At 48.0% G+C, this 23,113-nt stretch overlaps 1 protein-coding gene across 2 annotated transcripts in view; it reads right to left on the bottom strand.

Moving 5' to 3' along the window:
* Nucleotides 1–3,453: 3,453 nt before the first annotated feature.
* LOC131837220 (POU domain, class 2, transcription factor 3) overlaps nt 3,454–23,113 on the bottom strand; it is a 105,081-nt gene continuing 85,421 nt past the window's right edge. For both annotated transcript variants that reach the window (XM_059183423.1, XM_059183426.1), the window contains 9 exons: nt 22,702–22,804; nt 20,328–20,410; nt 17,851–18,033; nt 17,292–17,433; nt 15,556–15,692; nt 13,541–13,702; nt 8,299–8,365; nt 7,068–7,200; nt 3,454–6,111 (listed from right to left, as the gene is read on the bottom strand). In XM_059183423.1, coding sequence (XP_059039406.1) covers nt 6,072–6,111; nt 7,068–7,200; nt 8,299–8,365; nt 13,541–13,702; nt 15,556–15,692; nt 17,292–17,433; nt 17,851–18,033; nt 20,328–20,410; nt 22,702–22,804 — 1,050 coding nt within the window. In that variant the 3' untranslated portion in view covers nt 3,454–6,071. The remainder of the gene's footprint in view (nt 6,112–7,067; nt 7,201–8,298; nt 8,366–13,540; nt 13,703–15,555; nt 15,693–17,291; nt 17,434–17,850; nt 18,034–20,327; nt 20,411–22,701; nt 22,805–23,113) is intronic.

Genomic DNA, 23,113 nt, shown 5'->3' with positions numbered 1-23,113 from the left:
GAACCACTGCTGTCAGAGGACCTTAAGTGACTCTGATGCCAGCCTGAGAAGCCAGGCTGAGGCATCTTATGATGTGGGTAACAGGAAGCCTCTGATGTTATTGGGCAAGGGGATATAATGTTACCATGTTCTCTAAGCCCTTGTTACTCAGAGTGTGGTCAGTAGTCCAGCAAAATCTGCAGCTCCTGAGAGTTTGTTAGAAACACAGAATCTCAGAATTCCAATGTGTAACCAAAGTTGAGAATCACTGCTATGCACTCAGCGGAAGTCCCTGTAAGGCGAATGGAGAAGACAACCTGCTTCAAATGGGTTGGAACAGACCAGATAAGAAGTAATGAGAGCCTGGAGAAACAGAACAGGGAAGGATCCATTTCACTGAATGGAAAGTATGCAAATATCAACTCTCCCCATTTGCTTTTAATTGTTGTAGTAGTTTTCTTCTTCTAGCATCTGGATTTGGAAGTATTTTCTTGCTGCCACCATTTTCTAGGGAAGAAAGGCGTACTAAAAGGCTCTAGGGGTCTAAAGTCTGGCGGATAAATGCCAGTTCTTCTGTTGGAGCCTTTATTGAGCCTTTATTTTATCCTCATGCAAGCTTCATTACCTTGGATTAAATTTACTTATATATGTTTGGCCATAACCCTTGTTCTACCAAATCAGATATTTCTCTACAGTGGCACCCCTTCCCCCGCAAGAAGTTCTGGGCTATAAGGGAGAGCAGGGAACAGGAAACTCTCCACCAATTTATTGGAATAATAATGACAATAATTGTGATCATAATCACAATAATAACAGTCAACACTTATTGTACCAGGCACTGTTCCAAGCACTTTACATACATTATTAACATTTAATTCTCACAGGTCTATGAGATGGTTACTGTGGTTATCCCCATTTTATAGGTGAGAAACTAAGGCACAGAGCAGTCAAGGAACTTGCTCAAGGTGACATGATTAGTAGGAGGCAGATTGGAGTATGAACCCAGGCAATATGGCTCTGGAGGGCATGGTCTCAACCACCAAGATATACTGCCTGCCCTTGACTAGAAGAACCCCCTATAGATGTGTACTGTATTATTAGGTATTCACAGCTCCTAGCCTCGGTGAAGGGCACTAAAAGTCATTCAAAGGTTAAAAAAAAGAGAGAGAGAACTTAATTTTCAAAAATCTTAATTGCCTATTATGTACTAGGCACAGCGCTGGGGCTTTTTTTTTTTTTTAAGATTTTATATATTAATTGGCATAAGCAGGTAGAGGGACAGAGGAAGAGGGAGAAGCAGACTCCCCACAGAGCTGGGAGACTGACACAGGGCTGGATCCCAAAGACCCTGAGAACATGATCTGAGTCAAAGGAAGACAATTAACTAAATGAGCCACCCAGGTGCCCCAGTACTAGGCACAGTGCTAATCATGGAGATAAAGAGAAAAAGAACCTCAACTTTAAGGAGCTTCCCACAGTCTAGGTGAAGCAGAGGAATCAGCAAACACAGTACATAAAGATAGCAGGTGCATGCAGAGTGTACAGGGAGGAGGGGCACTGAGCCTGAAACCCAGGGGCTCAGAGCAGGATTCTTTTTTTTTTTTTTTTAAGATTTTATTTATTTATTTGACAGACAGAGATCACAAGCAGACAGAGAAGCAGGCAGAGAGAGAGGAGGAAGCAAGCTCCCTGCTGAGCAGAGAGCCCGATGTGGGGCTCCATCCCAGGACCCTGGGATCATGACCTGAGCCGAAGGCAAAGGCTTTAACCCACTGAGCCACCCAGGCGCCCTCAGAGCAGAGACTCTTAACTTGAGTCCTGGAACTAAGCTCATTCTCTGAGTTTCACCACAATTCCTTAGCGTTGGAAGCCCACAGCTGGGCCCACCACTGTTGAGTCAACTAAAAATTGAAGTATGCAAATTTTGAAAAGTAGCGGAGCAATTCTTCTTTTTTGTTTTTGCCTGGACAGTGACTGGTTTTTGCCCATAGATTCTCTTGTGCCTAATTAGCTGCTGAGGAAGCTAACCAACCTTTGGTTAAACTTTGCTGGAATTTTATAGAATCATGCATATGAGAAAAGTAAATTAGGTCCTGCTCCCAGGTTTGACTGTTAAACAGTGGTCCAAGACAGTGGATAATGGAAGCTACTGGAGGCTGAGCAGTGAGGTTACAATTCTACATTTCTTTCATAGAAACCGTGGCCGAATAGCCCAGAAATTGACCCTCCTACACAGACTCAACTGATCTTTGACAAAGGAGCTAAGGAAATACAAAGGAGAGAAGACGGTGTTTTCCACACATGCTGCTGGAACAACCAAACATCCACATGCAAACACCCCCACCAAAAAAACCAAAAAACAAAACACATCAAGACATGGACCTTACACCCTTCACAAAGATGAACACCCACTCAAAGATGAATGGATCATAGACCTGAATGTAAAATGCAAGACTGAAACATTTCAGGAAAAGAACACCTAGATGATCCTGGGTATGGTAATGTTTTTTTAGAAACAACAACAAAGACACAAGCCATGACAAAAATAATGGGTAAGCTGGACTTCATTAAAATTAAAAAGGTCTGCTTTGCCAAAGACAAATTCAAGAGAATTAGAGGACAAGCCATGGACTGGAAGAAAATATTTGCAAAAGACACATCTGATAATGGACTTTTATCCAAAATAGAGTACTCTTAACATTTTCTTAACATAAGAAAATAACCTGATTAAAACATGGGTCAGTGACCTGAAAAGACACCTCACCAAAGAAGACATACGGATGGCAAATAAGCACACGAAACGATGTCCCACATCATGTCATCAGGAAAATGCAGATGAAAACAGCTGGGCTACTACTACACACTTATTAGAATGACCAAGATCCAAAACGCTTGGTGACACCAGCTGCTGGCAGATGGGAGCAACGGGAACTCCACACACTGGTGGGGGTGCAAAATGGTGCAGCCACATTCTGTTGGAAGACAGTTTGGAAGCTTCTTACGAAACAAAATATACTCTTACCATATGATCCAGCAATCACGGTCCTCGGCATTTACCCAAAGGAATTAAAAACTTCTGTCCACATCAAAACCCCACACAGAGATGTTTAGGGCAGCTTTCATCTTAATTGCCCAAACTTGGGAAGCAACGAAGATGTCCTTCAGTAGAGGAATGGATACATAAACTGTGGTGTATCCAGACAATAGAATATTATTTATTCAGTGCTAAACAGAAATGAGCTATGAAGCCATGAAGACATGGAGAAATTTTCAATGCATATTGCTAAGTGAAAGAAGCCAATCTGGAAAGGTTATGTACTATGATTCCAACTATAGGACATTCTGGAAAATGCAAAGCTATTAGAGACAGTAAAGAGATCCGTGGTTGCAGGTTGTAGGAGAGAGAAGCGAACAGGTGGAGCACAGAGGATTAGGGCAGTGAAAATACCCTGTGTATTACAAGGATGGGTATAGGTCATTGTGTTTTTGTCCAAACCTGCAGCGCATGCAACACCAGGAGTAAGCTCTAAGATGAACTGTGAACTTTGAATAATCACTGTATGTCAATGTAGATTCTTTCTTGGTTAAAAAAAAAAAAAAAAAAAAAAGTACTTTCTAGTAGATGATGGGGGAGGCTATGTATGTGAAGGGGCGGGGATGTATGGGAAATCTCCGTACCTTCCTCTCAATTTTGGTGTAGATCTAAAACGGCTCTAAAAAAATAAAACTTTTTTAAAGATGAAATGAATGAAAATCAGTATGTGGTTTGTACCCATCCAGCGATGGAAAAGAAAGAAAGGAAGGAAGGAAGGAAGAAAGAAAGGGAGAGAAAACCAGCATTATGGACAATGTAACTACCCATGGGCTCCTGGGTCACAGAGCTGTCCCTTTATAGATTTAAATGAGTCCCAAAGGCTCCTCTTGTTGTCTCTTGGCCGCATACCTAGTCCCTTCCAACTGGATCTTTTCTTGAGACAGCAACCACTACAAGTTGGCTTCCTTCTTCAGCTTTGTGACATGAAATATTAGTCTGAATATAAGGCCCAAACACCGGAAACAGTTAAGTCTTAATTATTTACATAGAGATTTTGCACTTAGGTATTGTTCACAACAAATGTTTCATCCCAATTTCAGTGTTTCCCCATGAGCCATGACATTTTTGAAGGGCCTCCCTTTCCCACAGGTCATCCTTCAGGAATGGTAGCTATTGAAATTTTTATTAACCTAAGAAAAACCACCGGGAGAGCTTCCTGGTCCCTCAGCCCCTCAGCAAAAGTCACAGTGCATTCAAAAGCCAAATATATTCGATTATTGGATTATGCTTTCCTTTACATACCTGTTGCTTCCCATTGTGAATATTTAATAGTTGACCTTCAGGATATCTGCAATATGAGCTTTTCAGCCTCTGCCTCCAGCTTTAAAGTCTGAATGACTTGGTCTTAAACATTTAACATCCTCCCACTTAAAAATCTCCCTTTCAACCAGTTTCCTGCTACTCTGCCCTCAAGATAGTTCTGTCAAAAAGAGTAAGAACCCTGAACTCTTTGAAGCCCTGTATTAATGTATGTATGTCATCTTTAGCATATCAGTCCGGGGAGTAACAGACTTAATATACCAACCTGAAACATTTTCCCCCTTCCCATTTTTTTTTTTTTAAATAATCTCTGCACCCAGTGTGGGGTTCGAACTGGCAACCCTGCGATCAGGAGTTGCATGTTCTACTGACTGAGCCAGCTGGGTGCTCCCCCAATCCCGTTTCACTATATGCACTCCTATCCCTCCCCTCAAGAAAAGACACAGAACAATGATCTAAACCTTTTCTTATCAATAGTGGAATCATTTATATCATAACTATACAAATTTATTTAGGAACAGAGAGATTCCTTAGAATCTCAACATTTTCTTGGATATACAGTCTTTTTTCTTTTCTTCTTTTTTTTTTTTTTCCCTAAAAAAAAGTTACCATTGCTGGAACGGCTTCATGTTGCTTCTCTACACACTGGCCCACAAAGAAGGAGACTAGAGATAATGTTCCCGAGAAGTCAACAAACATTCCCAGCCCATGTGGGAACTCTTCTTGTGGAAGCTAGCACAGTATTTCACACTTTGGCATTTTTTTCCCTTTCTTTCTCTTTTTTTAAAAAGGAGATAAAATATTACAGAGATATCTTCAAAATTCACACCTGAGTTAAACATTTTGCTGGAAAATTCCACATGATGGAGGGAAGGTAGCTGCAAATACAGGAAGGGGCTATATACAGGGAATCTGCCAACATAATCGTTACATGTTTGCTTTTGTGTTCCTCCTCCTGCAGCCGGGAGGGCGGGGGGGGGGGGGGGGGACCAGATAAGGACAAGGAAGGAGAGAAGGAATAACACTCCTGAACTCTGGAGCAGGTGTAGCACACGGAAAAGCACCTATGGGCAGAGAAATGAGCCCAGGGGACTGAGGGTGGCTCGGCCTTCTGTTAAAAGGAGGGAACCTGGAAAAGGCCATCATGAGTGGATTCGGTTCTAGAAAAGGGGTCGGAGCTACAGAAAACCTGGAGTAAAATGAAGATTCGGTCGAAAAGGTTTGCTCAACAGAAAGCATCCAGGATTTGGTGGAGACATCAGATTCCAATCTTTTCACAGAATTTAGAGATCAGTTCAGCGATTGTGGCCAAGTTCAGAGTCAAGCCATAATCTCTTCCTCTGGTTGTTTGGCACACCAGTCAAACCACTGTCCCCAGAAGCCCATGGATGAGTTGGAAAATAATGACAAGGTATCCTTTCTCGGAAAGACGACTGCCACAGGGAAACCATGGGAAGTATTTAGAGCTAGAGGGTTGGAGCACGGGGAAAGAAGGTGAAAACAGGGAACACCTCGGGGAGAGGGGGAATGTGTTTCAAGAGCACTGGGAGCCAGCACATGGTTTAGTCACAGTTTGGATCTCTGGAGGCCCTCACACCTGAAGAACCAAGAACTTGGGATGGCAGTGGGGATTCTCTTCCACTCTTCTGACAGTAATCTGTCCATTCAGAGAGGGCATGATTCCCTTCCTTCCAGGGGGGCATACAGGGCCAGGTGGATTCCGAGAAACTTTTTGGTCTCAGTGGAGGTAGGTGGGATGATTCCATCGGTACCAAGATCTGGAAGGAAGGAAAAGCAAGTCAACCATAAAGCTGCTAATGGTTTGAGGGAAGAGGCGAATGGGCAGTGAACTCCTAACAGGAATATGGGGTTTCTTTCTGGGGGTCATGAAAACATTCTGGAATTGGATTATGGTGATGGTTATAGAAAATTGTGAAGACACTAAAATCCAGGCATCGCACGTTTTAGATTGTAATTTTTATGGTGTGTGACTTCTATCTCAAAATGTTTTTAAAACATACATTATATAGATTTTTCCTTCTTTTTTGGTGGGAGTGGTTGAGGAGTCCCAATATTTTGCACTGTGCACCTGTAGGCCAGTAAGAGCTGGCTGCCTTTGCTGAATGGCCTGGTTTTGGTCAAGTGGATTAATCTCTTCCCACAAGGTAACGTCTAACTTTCAAACCTCTGCTTTGTTCTGAGTCAGGGAAGACTCCCTCAAGGCACCTGCTCTGAGAATAGCTTTTAGAGCAGACTCTTGGGCCCCCGAGGCCGCTGCCCTCATTGCCTCACAGGCAGGCGCTCCAGACGGGGAACAGCAAAACTTCCTCTCTCCTGTCAGCCACACGGACAGCTCCGGCTCACAGGCTCATGTCAGAACACCCCAAGAACAGGGTTCCTGGCAGGAAGTGGAGCACTCCGAAGCCCACTGAAGGACCTGGTCCTTTCTAATAGGAGTGTTTGGAAATTTCCACCCTCCCAGTGAGGATGGAAATTTTGGCTTTGTTGACATCAGTTCCTTGCCAGGACTGCTCACTGGCCGAAGTTTCTCTTTAAAGCCCACTCCCTAGGGATATGGTCCAGCCTGGCTCTCCACACAGCCCCCCACCCCCACCCGTCTCCCCACTCCCCTTTCCAGTCCTGTGACAAGCTTTCTTTTCAGAGGTATGGACCCAACATCTCACATGTCCCTTGACCCTGCTAGAATGTCATGGAACTCTCTCTTCCACCTTACCCCGAAGAGTTAAAACTGGAGGAGCTCACTGCCACTTTGGAGTTATTTTGAGATGCAGTGGGGCTGTTGGCGTGGAGTCCGGAGCCAGGAGACGAAGGCCTGCTGTTGTTCCCAGGGGAACAGGATGACGTTACTGAGGATGAACAGAGGCAAAAAAACAAGGGGAAAATAATGCTGCTGGGTCCTGGGACCTCCTGACATGGCCCTCAGACATGTCTCCCCAGAGAACTCCCACTCCTCCCTGTGTCCCACCCATCTGCCCACTCCGGGGACATTAGCTTCAACACCCGGCCCCAGAGGGCTCTCATCATAAATGCTCTTCCCAGCACGGGCCCTGGAGAACGGTGTGGCTGGTTCTGCAGGTCCAAGACTTGCCAAATGCAAAAGGACAGATGCCAAAATCATCCTACTCCAGGACACACCCTGGGCTGGGCATACGTAGCCCCAGACCAAGAGATGGGAGGGGCCCAGAACAAGGGCTCTCGGAAAGGAGGGGAGGAGAGAGAGAACAATGAACAGAGGAGGGAAAGAGAATCTGAGAGCACAGCCTCTCCGGTGTGCCCATTTCCACAAAAAAGATGCACAGTCTTCTAGAAAGAGCACAGCCAGGAGAGAGGAGACCCAAGTCTCGGTTCCTGGCCATTCACTAACCCTGGCCCGTGGCGCCTTGTTTCACTTCCCCAAAACACATTTTTGTCTTCTGGAAATGGCAGATTTGGATTCTCGTTTTTGGATTTCCCAAACAGTGTTCTGTGAGTAAGGTGACGGATAGCTTACCATCCAAGCAAGCCAAGGGACTTTAAGGAATGGGAAGCTGGGCTCTCGATCATTAGGTCAGGACAAGAGGCAGACACTGACTGCCCTGGGCACATCCAGACAGATGGTCACCTTCCTCGTTCTTTGAAAGGCTCTACGTACTTTTTGAAAAGTAGAGTTCTATAGGAAACTGGCTTGGAAGACCCTGCCTTCCATACAGCTCCTTCAGGGCTGTTAAGTGCCCTCTGGTGCAGAGAAGTGTGGCAAATGAGACAGAAAGCAGACGCTTTCAACTTGGCTTCTTCAGCATTTCCCAAACTCACTCGATGGTGGAACCCTTCTTTTCTAGCACAGATTTTCATAGCCTTCGAAAGACATTTAAGGAATGCTGACCTAAGCAGTTATTGTTCACCTCTACTGTCCCCCTGTTGAAAGGGCTTCTGGAGCTATTCAGAAACCCCATGGCAAAGCTCACCTGTTCCAGGCATGGTGCTGTGGACAGGAGGGACAGAGAGGGAACCCAGAGATCCAGAGGGAGAGACCTGAAAGGCAACAGAAGCTTGTAAATGTCTGTGTCTGCTCCCTTGTCTGAACTTGAGTGCTTCTCCCAGGGTGCTGGGCCCCCAGAGTGCAGACAGCAGGGCTCAGCTTTCTTGATGACTGCTTTGTTCCAAACCTACGCTCTATCCCGCTTCCACAAGAAGGCCTCTGGACCATGTGCAGCTTCAGCTCCAGCTCCGGCCTGCTCTGGCAGGGGCCTGCTGCTGAGACCAGGCCCTGTCCTCCCTGCTGTGGCCCCTGGCAAGGCTCTTCAGCATGGCGGTGCTGAGTGCTGGGTAACAAGAGGTGCCACCTCTGGACTCCTGCTGGGGCAGACACTATCGGTTGGCTAGATGTTCGCCAGTCCCCAGACCTTTTTTTTTTCTTTCTTCTTCTTCTTTCTTTTTTTTTTTTTTTTTTTTTTAATAAAAGATCCCTTTGCTCAGGGCAGCAGAGCCCAGCTCTGACAACCCTGTTCCAGGCTTCCCAGTCTGATACAGGAGAGGACCCTCCACTCCCCAGAAAAAAACTGGAGGGGGGGTGCTGAACTTTGGACCCTGAAACTGTTCATTTGGTCCTGGAGACCTCACAGCTTCATCAACTCTGAGATTGGGAAGGGACTTAAGAGGATTCAGTTTAAACCCTTGAGATTACTACCTTAGCACAACCTAGAACAAGATGTAATAGAAAAAGAATGGACTTGGGGACCCAGCAGATCGAGGGGTGAGACCCTGATTTCACCATAATGCTCCATGTGACTTTGGGCAAGTGACCCAACCCCACTGAGATCTGGTTTTCTGGTTTTCTCATCCACGAAACAGAGGTAATATCTCCCTTATATTTCCTTTCAATTAAGATTTAATAAGATAACGTCCATAAAGCTTCCAATTCAACGCCTGGCAAAGAGTGCCAGGTTTGTTAAATGCTCGTTCCCTTCCTCCCTGAAGGAAGCCGTCCACCGTCTCTGGACACTGTCCTTTCTTCATTTGAGCTGGAGTCGGCGTACCTCGCCTCCCCTTCATTCTTCTCACGCCGATAGGAGAAGGTCCGATCGATGTTTTCAAAGGACGCTGGAAAGAAGTTCTGCTCGGGGGAGCTGGGATTCCTCCCCTCCCTGGTTTGGATCATCCCTTCGCAACAGGATGCAGCATGTACTCATTTCCCAACTAATCAGCTACAGTTCTCCTGTCTTCACTTACCTGCCCGTTTACAAGAAGCCTCCTCAGTAGGCAGGGGGCCCACGAAGGGTGGGGACAGGTGTGAGGCCCCGTGGTAAGAGATGTTATCAACCATCTCTCTCCCTCTCCTCCTCCTCCTCCCCTCCCTATTGGCACACCCATGACATTTTTGTTGTTTTAAAATAAATAATGTATTTAGTCACTGTGACCAGCTTCTTCTGTTTCCTTCTGGAGGCAGGCTACGCATATGTAAGCAGATATATATATCTTGGTAAAAATGGCTCCCCCTTTTTAATTGTTTATATAAATGGTAGCATTCTGCCCACAGTGGTTGGTACCATTTCTTTTTTTTTTTTTTTTTTTTTTTTTTTTTTGGCTTAACTGTATATCCCGGAGATCATTTCATATCAGAGCAGAAGAAACTATGTCCTAGCCCCAACGAGGCTGTCCCCAGGAGACTTGAGGAGCAGCAGAGTCAGAACACTTTGTCTCTCTGCTTCCTTTATAACATCACGAGCATGAACGGTCATTACTTATTTAACATCTTTCTCCGGAACTAGGCTGCTGGCTTCCCAGGGGCAGTATGATGCCTGTGGCATTCTACTACCATGTCTGCTACTATGCCTGGAACTTTGCAGGTGCTCAGTCAATACTTGTTGCCTGAACGATGAGAAGGAATCAGGCCCCTGCCCAGCTCCTCTATGCTTCCCACTGCTTTTCTCCATGTGGGTGTCCTGGGTTGGGGTTGAACCAAAATGAGGACCTACCTCCCCTAGCCCCGTGTTTAAAGATTTCAATGCTCCTCTGCCATGGTTCCATTTCCTTAATGTGCCTGACAGAACCTCACCCCCACTCCAGCCTCCTCATTCTCCCTCCCTGGGTTCCAGCCCATTCCAGCCTGCTACGCTTCCTTTTTCCACCCTGCCCAGCCTCAGGGCCCTCGTAGACACTCTTTCCTCTGCCTGGAATGTTCTTCCCTGCACTCTCTCCTCCCTGTGCACCCCCAACCCCATGACTGTCTACTTATGCTTCTGCCATTAGTTTGAGCGTCATTCCTCAGCAAAGCCCCTGACACCCTGGCCTAGGTTAGATCCTCTAAATCCTACCTCTCCTCTGGAGATTTCATCCCAGAGAGCCTTTGTTCAATGTCTGCTTTCCCTGCCAGACTGCCAGCAGAGAGATCTCAGGCATCCTGTGTACCACCGTGTCCCGGTGCCAAACATTTGGTGGGTATGCAATAAATATTTAAGAAAGGAACCATGAATGAATATCATGTTGCCTCCAACTTCCAATTTTCAGTGGTTCCCTAGAGCTTGCAGGGTAATTTAGTATCTATGGCCCATCGTGAGCCAGCCCTCATCAACCCCTCTCAGTCCCCAAGCCTTCGCTTCAGCCAGATGGAAGTGCTTGTGATTCTCCAAATGTAGCATGTTGTTTTATAATTCTGTGCCTTCTCACAGATGGTTCCTCCAGCCTGGGGTGCTGTTCTCACAAACTTCTAATTTGTTCTGCAAACAGATTAGGGGGTCAGCCCTCCCAGACCCCATTCTAATTAGAATGGTTTTGATCCGTGTTCTTCTGGGCTCCCAGAGCCCTCCCAGAGGGGTTCACTGCCTCTTCACATCTTCACCACCATGTCTTGCCTCTTCTGGAGACTCCTTCTTAGTGTCTTCCCTTGATCCTCCTCCTGTACCTGTCTCTCAGATGCTGGTGATCCCTAAGGTTAAGATCTAGACTTTTCTCTTGGCTCCCCTGTGCAAACTCCATAACTGAACTCCTCCTCCCCCAAGATTTCAACCACCACCTTATGCTTATGACTCCCGGATCCATGTCTCCATCTTGACCTTCTCTACTGACCTTCTGACCCATAATTCCAGGTACCCAAAAACATTCCCACTTGGGTGTCCCACAGGCTTCATTGTACCTTATAAGGATATAAAGAACAGGAATCATCACTTCCTCCTACTCCCAAATCAGCTCATCCCCTTGTGTTTGCTTGTCACATCAATGGCATAACTCCTGCCCCATCAGCCCAACCTGAATGCCAAGAGTCAGCTGAGAGTACTCCCTTTCCTTCATCATTCTCCCTGCCCCCTACCCAATCTCCCATTCATTACCCAAGACCTAATAAGTCTACCTTCTAATTATCTCTTGAGTCTCTCAGAGCCCCTCATTCTTACCCGCTAGCTTTGTTTCGGCCCTCAATACCTCTCTCCTGGATAATTGCAGACATATCCTTGCTGGTTTCCCTACAACCAGTCCTCTGTCTCCCAAACCACCTTTTACACTGCAGGCACATCTGATGGTGCCAATGGTCTGCTCAAAATCCTTTAGACTCCTCTAAGTCTTCGCAGTCCTTGGCATTGCTCATAGTCGCCTCAGTCTGGCCTTGCTTGCCTGTCCAGCCTCATCTTTCAACATCCCTCACAGGACAGGTGGTTACCTACAGTTCCGGGGACGTGTCATGCATTCATTCTCTCTGCTCCATCCTGCGGTTCCCATACTCTCCCGCATGAGAACTCCACCCCACCCTTATTTGCCTCTTCACTCCTTGTCCTTTTAGACTCAGCTCAGGTATTAATTATCTCCTTGGGGAAGCCTTCTCTAACCACTACCTTGCAAGGCTTTGTTCCCTGCAACCCCTAAGTTCTCCTTGAGAAATTATCATGTGGTTTATCATTTGTTTATTTGTCTGTCTCCTCTGCTAGGTGGCAAGATCCTCCGGGGACAGGGGACAGATTTGTGTACCCTCAGCACTCTACATGAAGATCAATATATGGTATATGGTCAAGGAATGTTTGATGAAGGAATGAACAATGGTGTCATTGGTATGAGACACCCCAGACAAGGCTGAATTTCTCCCATCTTTGAGTGCTGGAAGATTTGAGGACAATGTCATTGTCCTAATTCCCTTAACCTTACAACCCTATCATCCCCAAGGATGAAGAAGAACCTTCCCACCTCTACCCTCTAGGCACCACCTCTCCCTGGATGGAGAAGATATTTCCTACTTCCAGGTCTCCCTAAATTGCAGATTATTCCCAGCCCTAACCTCTCCCCGACCTCCAGAATCATTGATACTACTGTCTACTTGGCATTTCATTTCTCTTGGATGCTTAGATGAGTGTCCAGCTTAAGCTGACCAGTTCCAAATTCTTAGTCTTTCCCCTTATATTTGTACTTCTGACATTCTTTGTCACCTTAAAAAAAAAAAAATGGCAACACCTCCCACCAGTTGCTCAAGCCAAAACCCTTTGGGCTCATCTCTTGTGCTCCGTATCTGAGCTGACAGCACATCTTGCTGGCTCCATGGCTGAAGTGTATTCAGAATCCAACCACTTCTCATCTCCATTGTGGCTACCGTCTTAGCCTAAGCTACCTCTGTGCACAGCCTGGTTATTGTGTTTCTTCACCTGTGTCCTGCTTCTAGATTATTCTCCACACGGCAGCCCACCTCAGCCAGCTCAGACTTCTCCACTCCTAGCTCTCCAGTGGCTTACTTCATCCAAACTCAAAGCCAAGGTCCTTTCAGTGACCTCCATGAGCTTTGGGTGATCTGCTCTGTGTTACTCCTCTGACTTTCCCTCCCGTTCTCTCCTCCTTCCTCACCCTGCCCCAGCCACACTGGCTTCCTTCTCTTCCTCAAACATGTCAGCTCTTTTTACTTGCTCATCCCTCTGCCTGGAACACCCTTTGTTCTAGAAAGTTCTTTCCTTTTCAACACTTGGGGCTCCACTCAAATGTCACCTGACCAGGGAAGTCCTCTCTGACCTCGGTGTTAAAAAGGCATCTCTCCACAGTTACTTTCAATCTCCTTACCCTTCTTTATTCTCCTTTATATGCTGTAGATTTTATAGGTGGCATCTTTCTGCCTATTTATTTATTTATGGCAAGCCGCTTGGAACTCCTGACTGCCATCTTCCCCAGCATGGTGTCCTCCAGGCACCGTTCCTGTCCCTCCCCCTAGTGCCTGGTGGCAGCTTGGTCCCCGGCACTCACCAGGCGGGAGTTGTAGATGGGTGATTTGATGGGTGTGGTCACAGGGCAGTTGATCCTCTTCTCCTTCTGACGTCGGTTACAGAACCAGACTCTGACCACCTCCTTCTCCATGGACAGCTGCTCTGCAATCATGGAGATCTCCTCTGAGCTGGGTTTGGGGTTCTACAGACACCAAATGGATAGAATGTGGTCAGGAGGAAAAGGGAAGAGGGTCAAGAATCGGGGACGGGGGGGGCACCTGGGTGGCTCAGTGGGTTAAGCCGCTGCCTTCGGCTCAGGTCATGATCTCAGGGTCCTGGGGTCGAGTCCCGCATCGGGCTCTCTGCTCAGCAGGGAGCCTGCTTCCCCTCTCTCTCTCTGTCTGCCTCTCCGTCTACTTGTGATTTCTCTCTATCAAATAAATAAAATCTTAAAAAAAAAAAAAAAAAGAATCGGGGACGGGGGCCGGATGTTCCAAGGGAACAAGAGATGGACCGAATAGCATCAGACATAGGATGGAATACTGGCTTTATCAGTTACTGTGGATCCTTAGAAAACTGCCTTAACCTCTCTGAGCCTCAGTCTTACACCTATGAAGTGAGAATAATATCTCCTGGAGAGGATCTCTGTGAGGATAAAATGAGAAAGGGTGTGTCAACTGTCCAACGTGGGGCCTGCCACAGAACAGAGGAGCCATCAATGTTCTCCCCTTCTGTCACTTCTCCCTTCAGGAGTTTTGAAAAGAGGAGTCTGCTGCTGAGTTGTGCAGGGCAGGCAGAATCCCGAAACCCACGTTCCCCTCATGCCCCGATATCCCTTTCTTGTGTTACAACTTCCTGTCCTACCTCAAAATAGGAAAAAATAAAGACAAAGCATGTGGATCCATCGAGACTGTGGGGATAATATATATATAAAGTATCTATTATATTATACATTAAATATCATCTATTAATATAATAATGTATATGTCATATATCAATATAATAATGTATCTATTATATATATTAAACACTCTCTTGTTCCATCCTCTCCTTCCACCCAATCTTTGATCTCAGCCCCTTTCTCTCCTTCCTCTAGCCCCCTCCCTTGCTCCAGAAACCTAATCAGCAGGAAAAGCCTGCTCTTGTCATCCTGCCAGCAGGAAGCGGCCGTCGAATCCTTGAGCCAGATGTCCTGGTGGATCTGCTGGAGTGGGCAGCAGTCTTGAAGGCCCCGGGCACACAATGTTAAATGAGGCCAATGGCACGTCCTCTAGGGCCCTGTGTGGTGTGAACCGAAGCTTTGGAAGCTGGTACCTGAGGGATCCCAACTAGAAGCTGTTTCGATGCACCTGTTTCCCCCTCTTCCCCTTCCCCAGCTTCCACGGGGCACGAGCTGGTGTTATCAGCTGCCACATACTGGCTCAGGAAAATGCTTCTGCTACACGTTCAAACAAATGTACGTATAACATGATCACAAGCATTTACACACACGTGGAGGAGAGAAAGAGAAGGAAAGACATGTAGATGCCATTTAATGGCAGGTTTTTTTCTTTCTACTTCCCTGGGTTTTCCTAATTGTTCACAATGAGCATTTACTACATATATAATTTTAAAAATATATAAATCAATGCATAGAAAGTAAAGAATTCCAGGTAACTCTACTTATCATGATGAGCACTTTGTAAGGTATAAAACAGTGGAATGCCTGTCGCATACCTGAAACATAATATAGTACATCAACTATACTTAAAGAAAAAATAAAAAATTTATATACAGTGGCCTGGCTTTGCCACAGCTGGATCAAGAGATCCACCCTCTTCTGGGACCCCAGATGTCATCCCTTAAGACTCCCAGTGAGAGGGACATTAGGTCCCCAAAAAATGTCAGGGCAAGAGGGGTCCATGGGGAAAGAAGTTGCTGGCAGTTCCCTTCATGGGCATACATAGAGGGCAGCAGAGGGTGTGTGTGCTTGCTTTGCGACCCTTTCCCTGAGTGTGCCCGCTCATCCAACCGTGTACATCAGCCCACCCGCTCCCGCCCGGAGGAGCCGCTCACATCTTGAAATCTTTTCTCCAGAGTCAGGCGGATGTTGGTCTCGATGCTGGTCCGTTTCTTCCTCTTCCTACCGAATACCTCACTGAGGCTAGGGAAAGAGCTGGGGGTGTTCATCGAGGGCTCTGATGGAGAGGTTTCTGTCGGGAGGCGGAAAGTCAAAGGAAGTTCAGAGAAGAGAACGCACTGGCTGGGCCAGGCTCTGTGTTCATGGCCTTGAAGTCCGACCCCGCTTCCCGGTGAGCTGTGCAGTGGCTCTTTCAAGACCCACCCCCTCCCCCTGCAGGTGAACTGGGACAGGCCAAGCGTCCTGCTTCTGCTCATAGGTCTGGGCGAAGGTCCTCCGCGACTCCCACACCAGTGCCTCCCGTTTTTGCGGTCATGGTTCAGAGACACTTGGCCATCAGTGGCTGGCTAGGGGTGAGTGTGTGCAGGCAGAGATCCTACAAGGAACACTCATGAGTCTGTTTTTTTCCCAGGGATGCCTGAATACTGAGTAAAATGGGAAATGGCGTTTGCAGCTAAAAGCAGTGGCACTCAGTGGCAGAATATGGCGTGGAAGTCATTTTCTTTTCAGTGTTTAAGTGTTGGAGCCGAGGGAGGACCGATGGGCCGTGATACCCCTCACAAAGGACTCAGGCATCAGGGAGGGGATCACACTAGAAATGAACAATAAGGAACCTTCCCAGTGATCCTCACCGCCTCTGGTCGTCTCTCTCACTTCGGTGCCCTGAGAAGAGCTGCCTAAGGGCAACCTGTCTGGGGCAGCTTCTTTGCCCCTCCCCCATTCCACATAGAGGGACTTCTGAGGGGGTAACCCCTTTGGCTGCTTATCCCCCCCCAACACTTTCTCTCCACAGTAACCACTCATCCATGTGTATCTACTGACCAGAGCCCGGCCTGGCACAGGGTCTCTCTACCTTCTCTCTCAAGCTACACCACTGGTTCTCAACCGGGGCAATTATGTACCCCCCAAGCCCCCAGCAGATATTTGGCAGTATCGGGAGACATTTGTGCACGTTTTAGTGGGAGGCAGGTGCTGCTGGCATCTGGGGATAAAGACCAAAGATAACTGCTAAATACTATGGAGTCCAGAGGACAGCTTCCTACAACAAAGAATGCCCTGGCCCATGAGATCCATAGTGCCATGCGGAAGCCCTGTTCCACTGCCCCACAACACCAAACTCATCTGTCCATTGTTCCACGTACTTTGCCCTTGACCCCAGGAACGCCTCCCAGGCCACCCTGTGGACTGAATCCAGCCAACCTCACTCCTGCTGTTAGCTTTCCCTACTTGTCCAGCTCACTGTAACTCCCTGCTTTCTGAAGTCCTACTCAAGACGACCCAGACAAAGGGCTTGTGTTGTGTCTATGGCCTCCCCTTCTCCCACACGAGAGCCTGGAGGATCCACGCTTCTATATTCCTAATCAAGACATGGTCCAGAGAGCAAGGTGGGTAACTGTTCACTTTGGAGAGCTGTCCTAAAGTCTAGACTGGGTGGGTTTCTCGTGGAGAAAGGAATGGGGCCAAGTTTTCATGACCTAATGCCATGTCCTCCAAAGGACATGTCAGCTGACATTTCCATCTCTACTTGCCTGTCTCCCATGTCTTATTTCTCAAATGGTTCCAGACTCAGGAGGAGAAGGAGTCTTACACAGTGACTGCCTCAAGCCCCGACACAGACAGGTCCCTGGCCCCCTCCCAGGGTACCAGCTGTCCTTGTGTCCCTGCCACCTACCTGCGTCATGCAACCACTTCTCCAGCAGCGGCTTGAGCTTGCACATGTTCTTAAAGCTCAGATTGAGGGCTTCAAATCGCGAGATGGTGGTCTGACTGAAGTCATTGCCATACAGCTTTCCCATCGCCAGCCCCACATCTCCCTGTACGTGGGGATCGAGAGGGAGGAGCTGGAGACACAGGCTTCTTCTCTTCTTTGTCCCACCATCCTAGCACCAACCACGCACACAGAGAACCTTCAAGCACCCGCCCATCACCTCTTGGCTCCTTTCCAGGTGTTTTCCCTCTCAGAGGGAGAATTTGGTTCATTTCCTGCCCCAGACTCCGAGTGGGTCGTGCCCATGTGTCTAACACCTTGCCTGGCTCTCATTCCTCCCCTGTCCCCCAGCAGTGTCCTCAGTTTCCTTACCCTTGACAACTGTGTCCTATTCCCTGGGACATAGGGGCACGATGAGCTTGCCCCAAATACACCGAACCTCAGGTTGTTCCTGAAACGTACACCCAGGAAGCCCGTCTCCACTCACTCAACCCAGTTCCTTCTGGCTCCCTGCAAACCAGACCTGAGTGAAGCCCAGCTTAATGCGCCTCTGCTTGAAGGTCTTGGCAAACTTCTCCAGCTCTTCCAGATCACTGGGCTCGTCAGCCCCTCCAGAGCTGGGTAGATGCTTGGGCACTGGGAGATGTGGGGACGCTTCCAGATGAGGTTCTAAAGAAGATCCTGGCAACCCTGGGCGCCCAATTGCCTAAGAAGGAACACATATGGAACAGATTCACAAATAGTCAACCAATCAAATGGCGTTTTCTGGTATTGCGTACTAACAGACCCACTTAGAGGATAACAGACCCCTGGGTACACTTGATACCTGTTTTGTCTGTGGTGTGGAAGGGGGAACTGAGGATTTCTATGAAGGGACAGCAAATAGCTAGAATAGCTGGGTAGAGACAGTAGGAGTGCAAGACAGGGAGGTGGCCTTTCTGGGTTTTAGGCTATGACTCATTGTTTGACTCTGAGCAGGTAACTTCCTTCTTTCAGTTTTCCACCATAAAAGGAGTTAGCGGGTTTGTTTACAAAGATTCCAAAAACAAATCTCAGAATGGGACAGGGGGAGAAAGGTTGTTTGCCTTGCCTGTTCTTTTCCAAAAAGGGAAGGAACAGGCATTCAATAGGTGTTGACTGAAGATAACAGAGGACATCTGAGACTTGTTATATTAATAGAATTTCCATAGAATTTTAAACTCCTGTGACTGCCATTATACTTTCTAACCCATCCTTTTCCTTCATGAGAGTGTTTTGTTGTAGTTGTTTGTTTTTAAATCGGAGGTATTCCAGTGCCATCTGAATATACCTGGATCTCATTTATGGTTGTCAGGAGAGAGTCTTCCTTCCGTTTATTTTCACAGAGAAATAGATCCTAAGACCTAGAGTCCATGTTGTTGCCCTTTTGGGGTCAGGAGTGACATCCACCACTTCACAAGGAGCAGAACACACACCAAGGGGGCCAGGCATCCTGTCCAGTCCCCGGGCCACTTGGTCCACGTGGACAACTTGGTCCACGTGGACAACTTGGTCCACGTCAGCCCTCTTCTCTCCCCTTCCCAGCTGACTCTTTTCCTAGACTGGGGTGAACTTTCCTCCTTCACTCCTCCAGGACATGCAGATTTACCACTCAGATGGGCATCCTTAAGAGGAGACAGGGAAAAGGACCAGAGAGAAGTGAAGGACTCCTTTCCCTGGTGAAGGATCTTTTAGAAGAGGATGATTCCAAAGCCTCATGGATTTGATCCTATTTTGTAGGGAAAAGCCTCAGCCCTCCTGAGACTTCTTTTCCTTGATTCATTTGTTCTTTAATCCGACAAGTACTGAGTTCTTTGCTAGAGCTTCTTCTCCCTCCCTTTCACATCCAATCAGATGCCACGTTGCATTCCTTCAACTGCCCCAAACATCTCCCCCTCCGCCCCCTCCTCCCTACTCTCACTGCTACGACTGTAAGCAAGTCCCTTGTTACTGCTGCCTGGGACAATCTTAATAACCTTCTGAACAGTTTCTTTGCTTCTTAATATTTTAAGATATGAGAGTGGATCTTAGGCCCATGTAAGATCTCTTCTAGACCTAAGTCTATGATGAGATTCCAAGTCCTCGGGGAGTGGAAGAGTTCAGGACTCCGGCGTCCCCATTCCTACCGGCCACTAGATGGCACCCTCTCCCCTTCCAGACGCCTTCCCTGGCCTCTCTAGCCCTTTAGAGCCGGGGCCCTGAGTGATCCATGGGGGATCTTTGCATGGAATAGCGACCCTGGGCCTCTGCAGTTTGTTTCCCGCAAATCTGCACGTCTGTCCCTTGAGCTGTGCCAGTTATTAACTGCACGGGGACAGCCAGATGAGGGGAGGAAAGGCCGGTCCCGTCCGGCTCCCGCTGCTCTTAGCAAGTCACACTCCTGGCCCGAGGCTGCCTCGGCCAGAGGAACCAGCTGGCAACCAGGCGCTGGGTGGAAACAGGGCAGCTCAGCAAGCTACCCCTCTCGCAGATGGCAGACCTCCCGACCTGCACACATGCACACTGCAGGAGGCAGTCTAGAGCAGTGGGTCTCGAGAAGGACCCAGAGGTGAGAGACTGTGTCCTTGTGGTCTTGGGACATCAGGCCTGTGGGACTCCGGTCTCCTCCTTGGGGCTTGAGAGCACCCATGGCAGGGCTGACGGTCTCTGTGGCTGCCCTGGAAAGTTGGCGGACCCCAGGTCCTCATGGAGTGAGTGAAGCCAGGGCCCGATCTAGGCCAGAGTGGAGGGCCTGCACTGTGGAGCAGGAGAGTCCAGGAGCGGACATCTCTGGGCTTTACTTCTGGCTCCCCAGGTGATGGGGTCAGTCACTTCTCATGGCCGTGGCTTGCATTCCTCTCGTGTGAACAGGGATAATCCCTTACTAGTCCCTGTTCCCAGAGGGGTAAATGCCCCCATCCAGGGGGTGGGGGAAAACCACTGAGCTGCTCTATCAAGAGCCAAGGCATCCCTGGAGGAAACAGGAAGAATGTGGTTATTTACCTGGGACGCCAGGCCAGGCCCAGTCTGCGGGAGGAGGAGAGAGCTTTGTTGCTGTGGAAAGGGGAGAAGATTTGGCTGCAGACCTGGGTGAAAGGGGAGGGACAAAGGAACAAACAAATAAAATCCAGGCCATCTGAAAGACATGCTCCACAGCTCTGGAACCGAGATAACTGTCCCCACCCCCTGTGACCTCATCAGGTCCCTCAACCCACCCCAAGCCCCGTGAACAGGGCCCCTACAGCCACGGCCCTGGCATTGCCACACACAGGTGGAGGTGAATGAGACATGGGGTAAATATGTAAGCAGGATCCCCAAACCAGTCCTTCTGCCTGCCTGCCCGCCAGCCTGGATTGGTGCATGGGTTAAGGAGGCTCAGGGCAACCTGCTCTGGGATCTGATAACCAGGACTGAAGAAATCCGACAGGGAAGGAAAGGCAGCTGGAGCGGAGGAGCTGGCGAGTTCCATTGTGCCTGTAGAAGGAGGCTGCGAAGGCCCGAGCAAGTTTGCAAGGATGCCAGACCAAGTGGATGTGGCCAGAAGGCTGCACTGGCCAGGCCAAGGGCTCTTGGCAGAATGAGGACATTTTATACTCGGGAGGAAAGGCAGAGAGAGAAGGGAAGACCAGGGGCCAAGCCTCTGGGAGCTCTGTCTGGTGCTATGGCCTCTCCCTGTTCCTTGTGCTGCCTGAGGACCGCTCTCTCCTTCCCTCTCCGAGAAAATGGTCCATGAAGGGCTCTGCCTGGTTGCTGGTCATGATGGTGACCTCCCTCTAGGAAGGACCACAGCTGGGAGCTCTTGCTCTCATGGCGGAAATGGAGCCATCAAGTGACCAAAGCAGACAATGGGGCAGATCACCCCAATCCCTGAACCCAAACCCGAACCTTTGGTCTCTGTCCTCGCTAAGCTGCTCTGGGCCACTGATGTACAGAGCTGCTGATGCCGACCTTTATGCTCCCCAGTCTGTAAAAGTCAGGGCTGAATATTTCCTTATTAAAATAAACAAAAAGCTCTTATAAGGAGCTCTGAACTGGGAGTCAAATGCTTGAATACTAATAGTAATCTAACATGTATACTGCATTTTGAAATGCATAAAGCCTTTTCATATGCATTATTTCAAATAACCCCCAATAACCTTGTGAGGTAGAATTTTACTCTTATTCTATATTTTACTATTATTCCATTTTGTTTCATTTTACTCTATTTTTATTCAGAGAGGTTAGGTTAACTTTCTCAAGAACACACAGCTAGTAAGTGATTTTTAAAATTAAAAAAAAAATTAACCAATGAGTTTTCTGACTCCAAATTTTGGGGGGTTTTGTTTGTTTATTTGTTTTTCCCCTTGCATCATATACTGCCCTCATTAGTTATATGTCTACGTCTGGGCCATTTTGATATCACTGTCTTCTAAAGATGAATGGAATTAACTGTTACCTTCTCTTTCCTATTCTAGGAGTATGATAGACATTGCTTGGCTAAAATAGATATGTAAAGGTTCAAGTATGTTCTTTTTCATCATTATAAAAATGTTCTGAGATGCCGTGGAGCCTAGGGATAGGGACTGTAATTTAGGCAAGTGCTAGAGATGGAAGACAGAGTTGGATTCTGGATTTCCAAAACCTCTACCTGGGATTCGTACACTGGTGGAAAACTCCTACTTCCTCCACCCCTCGGGCTCTAGTTGGTAGAGATGAGAGAGGGAGAGGCAGCACAAGGCAATGGCCAAGAACACAGGTTTCAGAGAAATTATTATGGAACTTTATTATGCCACTGGAGACATAGTATGGCTATCTACTGCACGAGGTGATTTTGAAAAATTTCAGGAAAATCACTCATCAGAGCTCCTGGCATATTATGCTCAAGAAATACTAGCTGTTATTATGAATATTCTAATCTGTTTGCTCTTGGTCAAGGAGACCTTCTCTGGTAGTAATTTCCCTGCCAAAGAACACCTGAAAACCTCCTCTATAGCCTCTGGGTGGCGCTGCAGCTCTACCCAGACAGTCACAGCCAGATTTTTCAGAGGTGAAGGATTTCCAAGGAACAGAGACAGGCAGGCTCCGCAGATCTCCAGGAACTCCTCCTTCCCATACCGCTTCCCCTGCCCGTGCCCCCAGCTCCTGGCTACCTTGTACCCCAGTCCGTCCTGACCAGGAAATTGAGGGAGATGAGAGGGAGAAGCAGAGAAGGTTCCTCTGCCTGGAGGGGCAATGGTGGGCATCCCTTCCCCGGGAGCTGAAGTAGACAAGCTGATCTTAAGGTCAGAGGGGTGAGCCACTCACCCCATGCCCCACACTTGGGCTCCCTCATCCAGCAAGCAGGGATGGCATGTTGCTGGACTTGGCCGGTGTGGGAGGCGCCAGCCAGGGTTCTTACCTTGCTGCCCAGATTGGGTCTGAGATAGCAGGAACTGGGATACAGACTGTAGGTGGCCAGGAACGAGCACGAGCTGCTGGAGCGGATGGAGGGAGGTCATGTCCTGTATGCGGGGGGGAGGGACACACAAATATCACGGAATTTACACGCCAGGGATGCTGGCTCCCTCTGCCTGTTGCCCATCTGTCCCATGGGGTCTCCAGACTCAGAGACTTTGTTGGCTGTGACCTTGCCTTATGCCTCTGCGTAGCTCAAGTGCCTGGCACGTAGTAGCTATTCCATTAATGCTGGCATTGTTACAGCTCCCGTGCCTGGCCAAGCAGTGCCTTGCAGCCCATCATAGTTAAACTTTGCTTTGTTATTTAACGTCTGTGTCTGTCAGTCTCACCACCCCACTAGACTATAAATGTCA

This window comes from Mustela lutreola, chromosome 1, assembly GCF_030435805.1.
Source record: "Mustela lutreola isolate mMusLut2 chromosome 1, mMusLut2.pri, whole genome shotgun sequence".
Lineage (NCBI taxonomy): Eukaryota > Metazoa > Chordata > Mammalia > Carnivora > Mustelidae > Mustela > Mustela lutreola.
The sequence above is the reverse complement of the archived record's forward strand: the minus strand, read 5'-3'. Positions and strand labels throughout refer to the sequence as shown.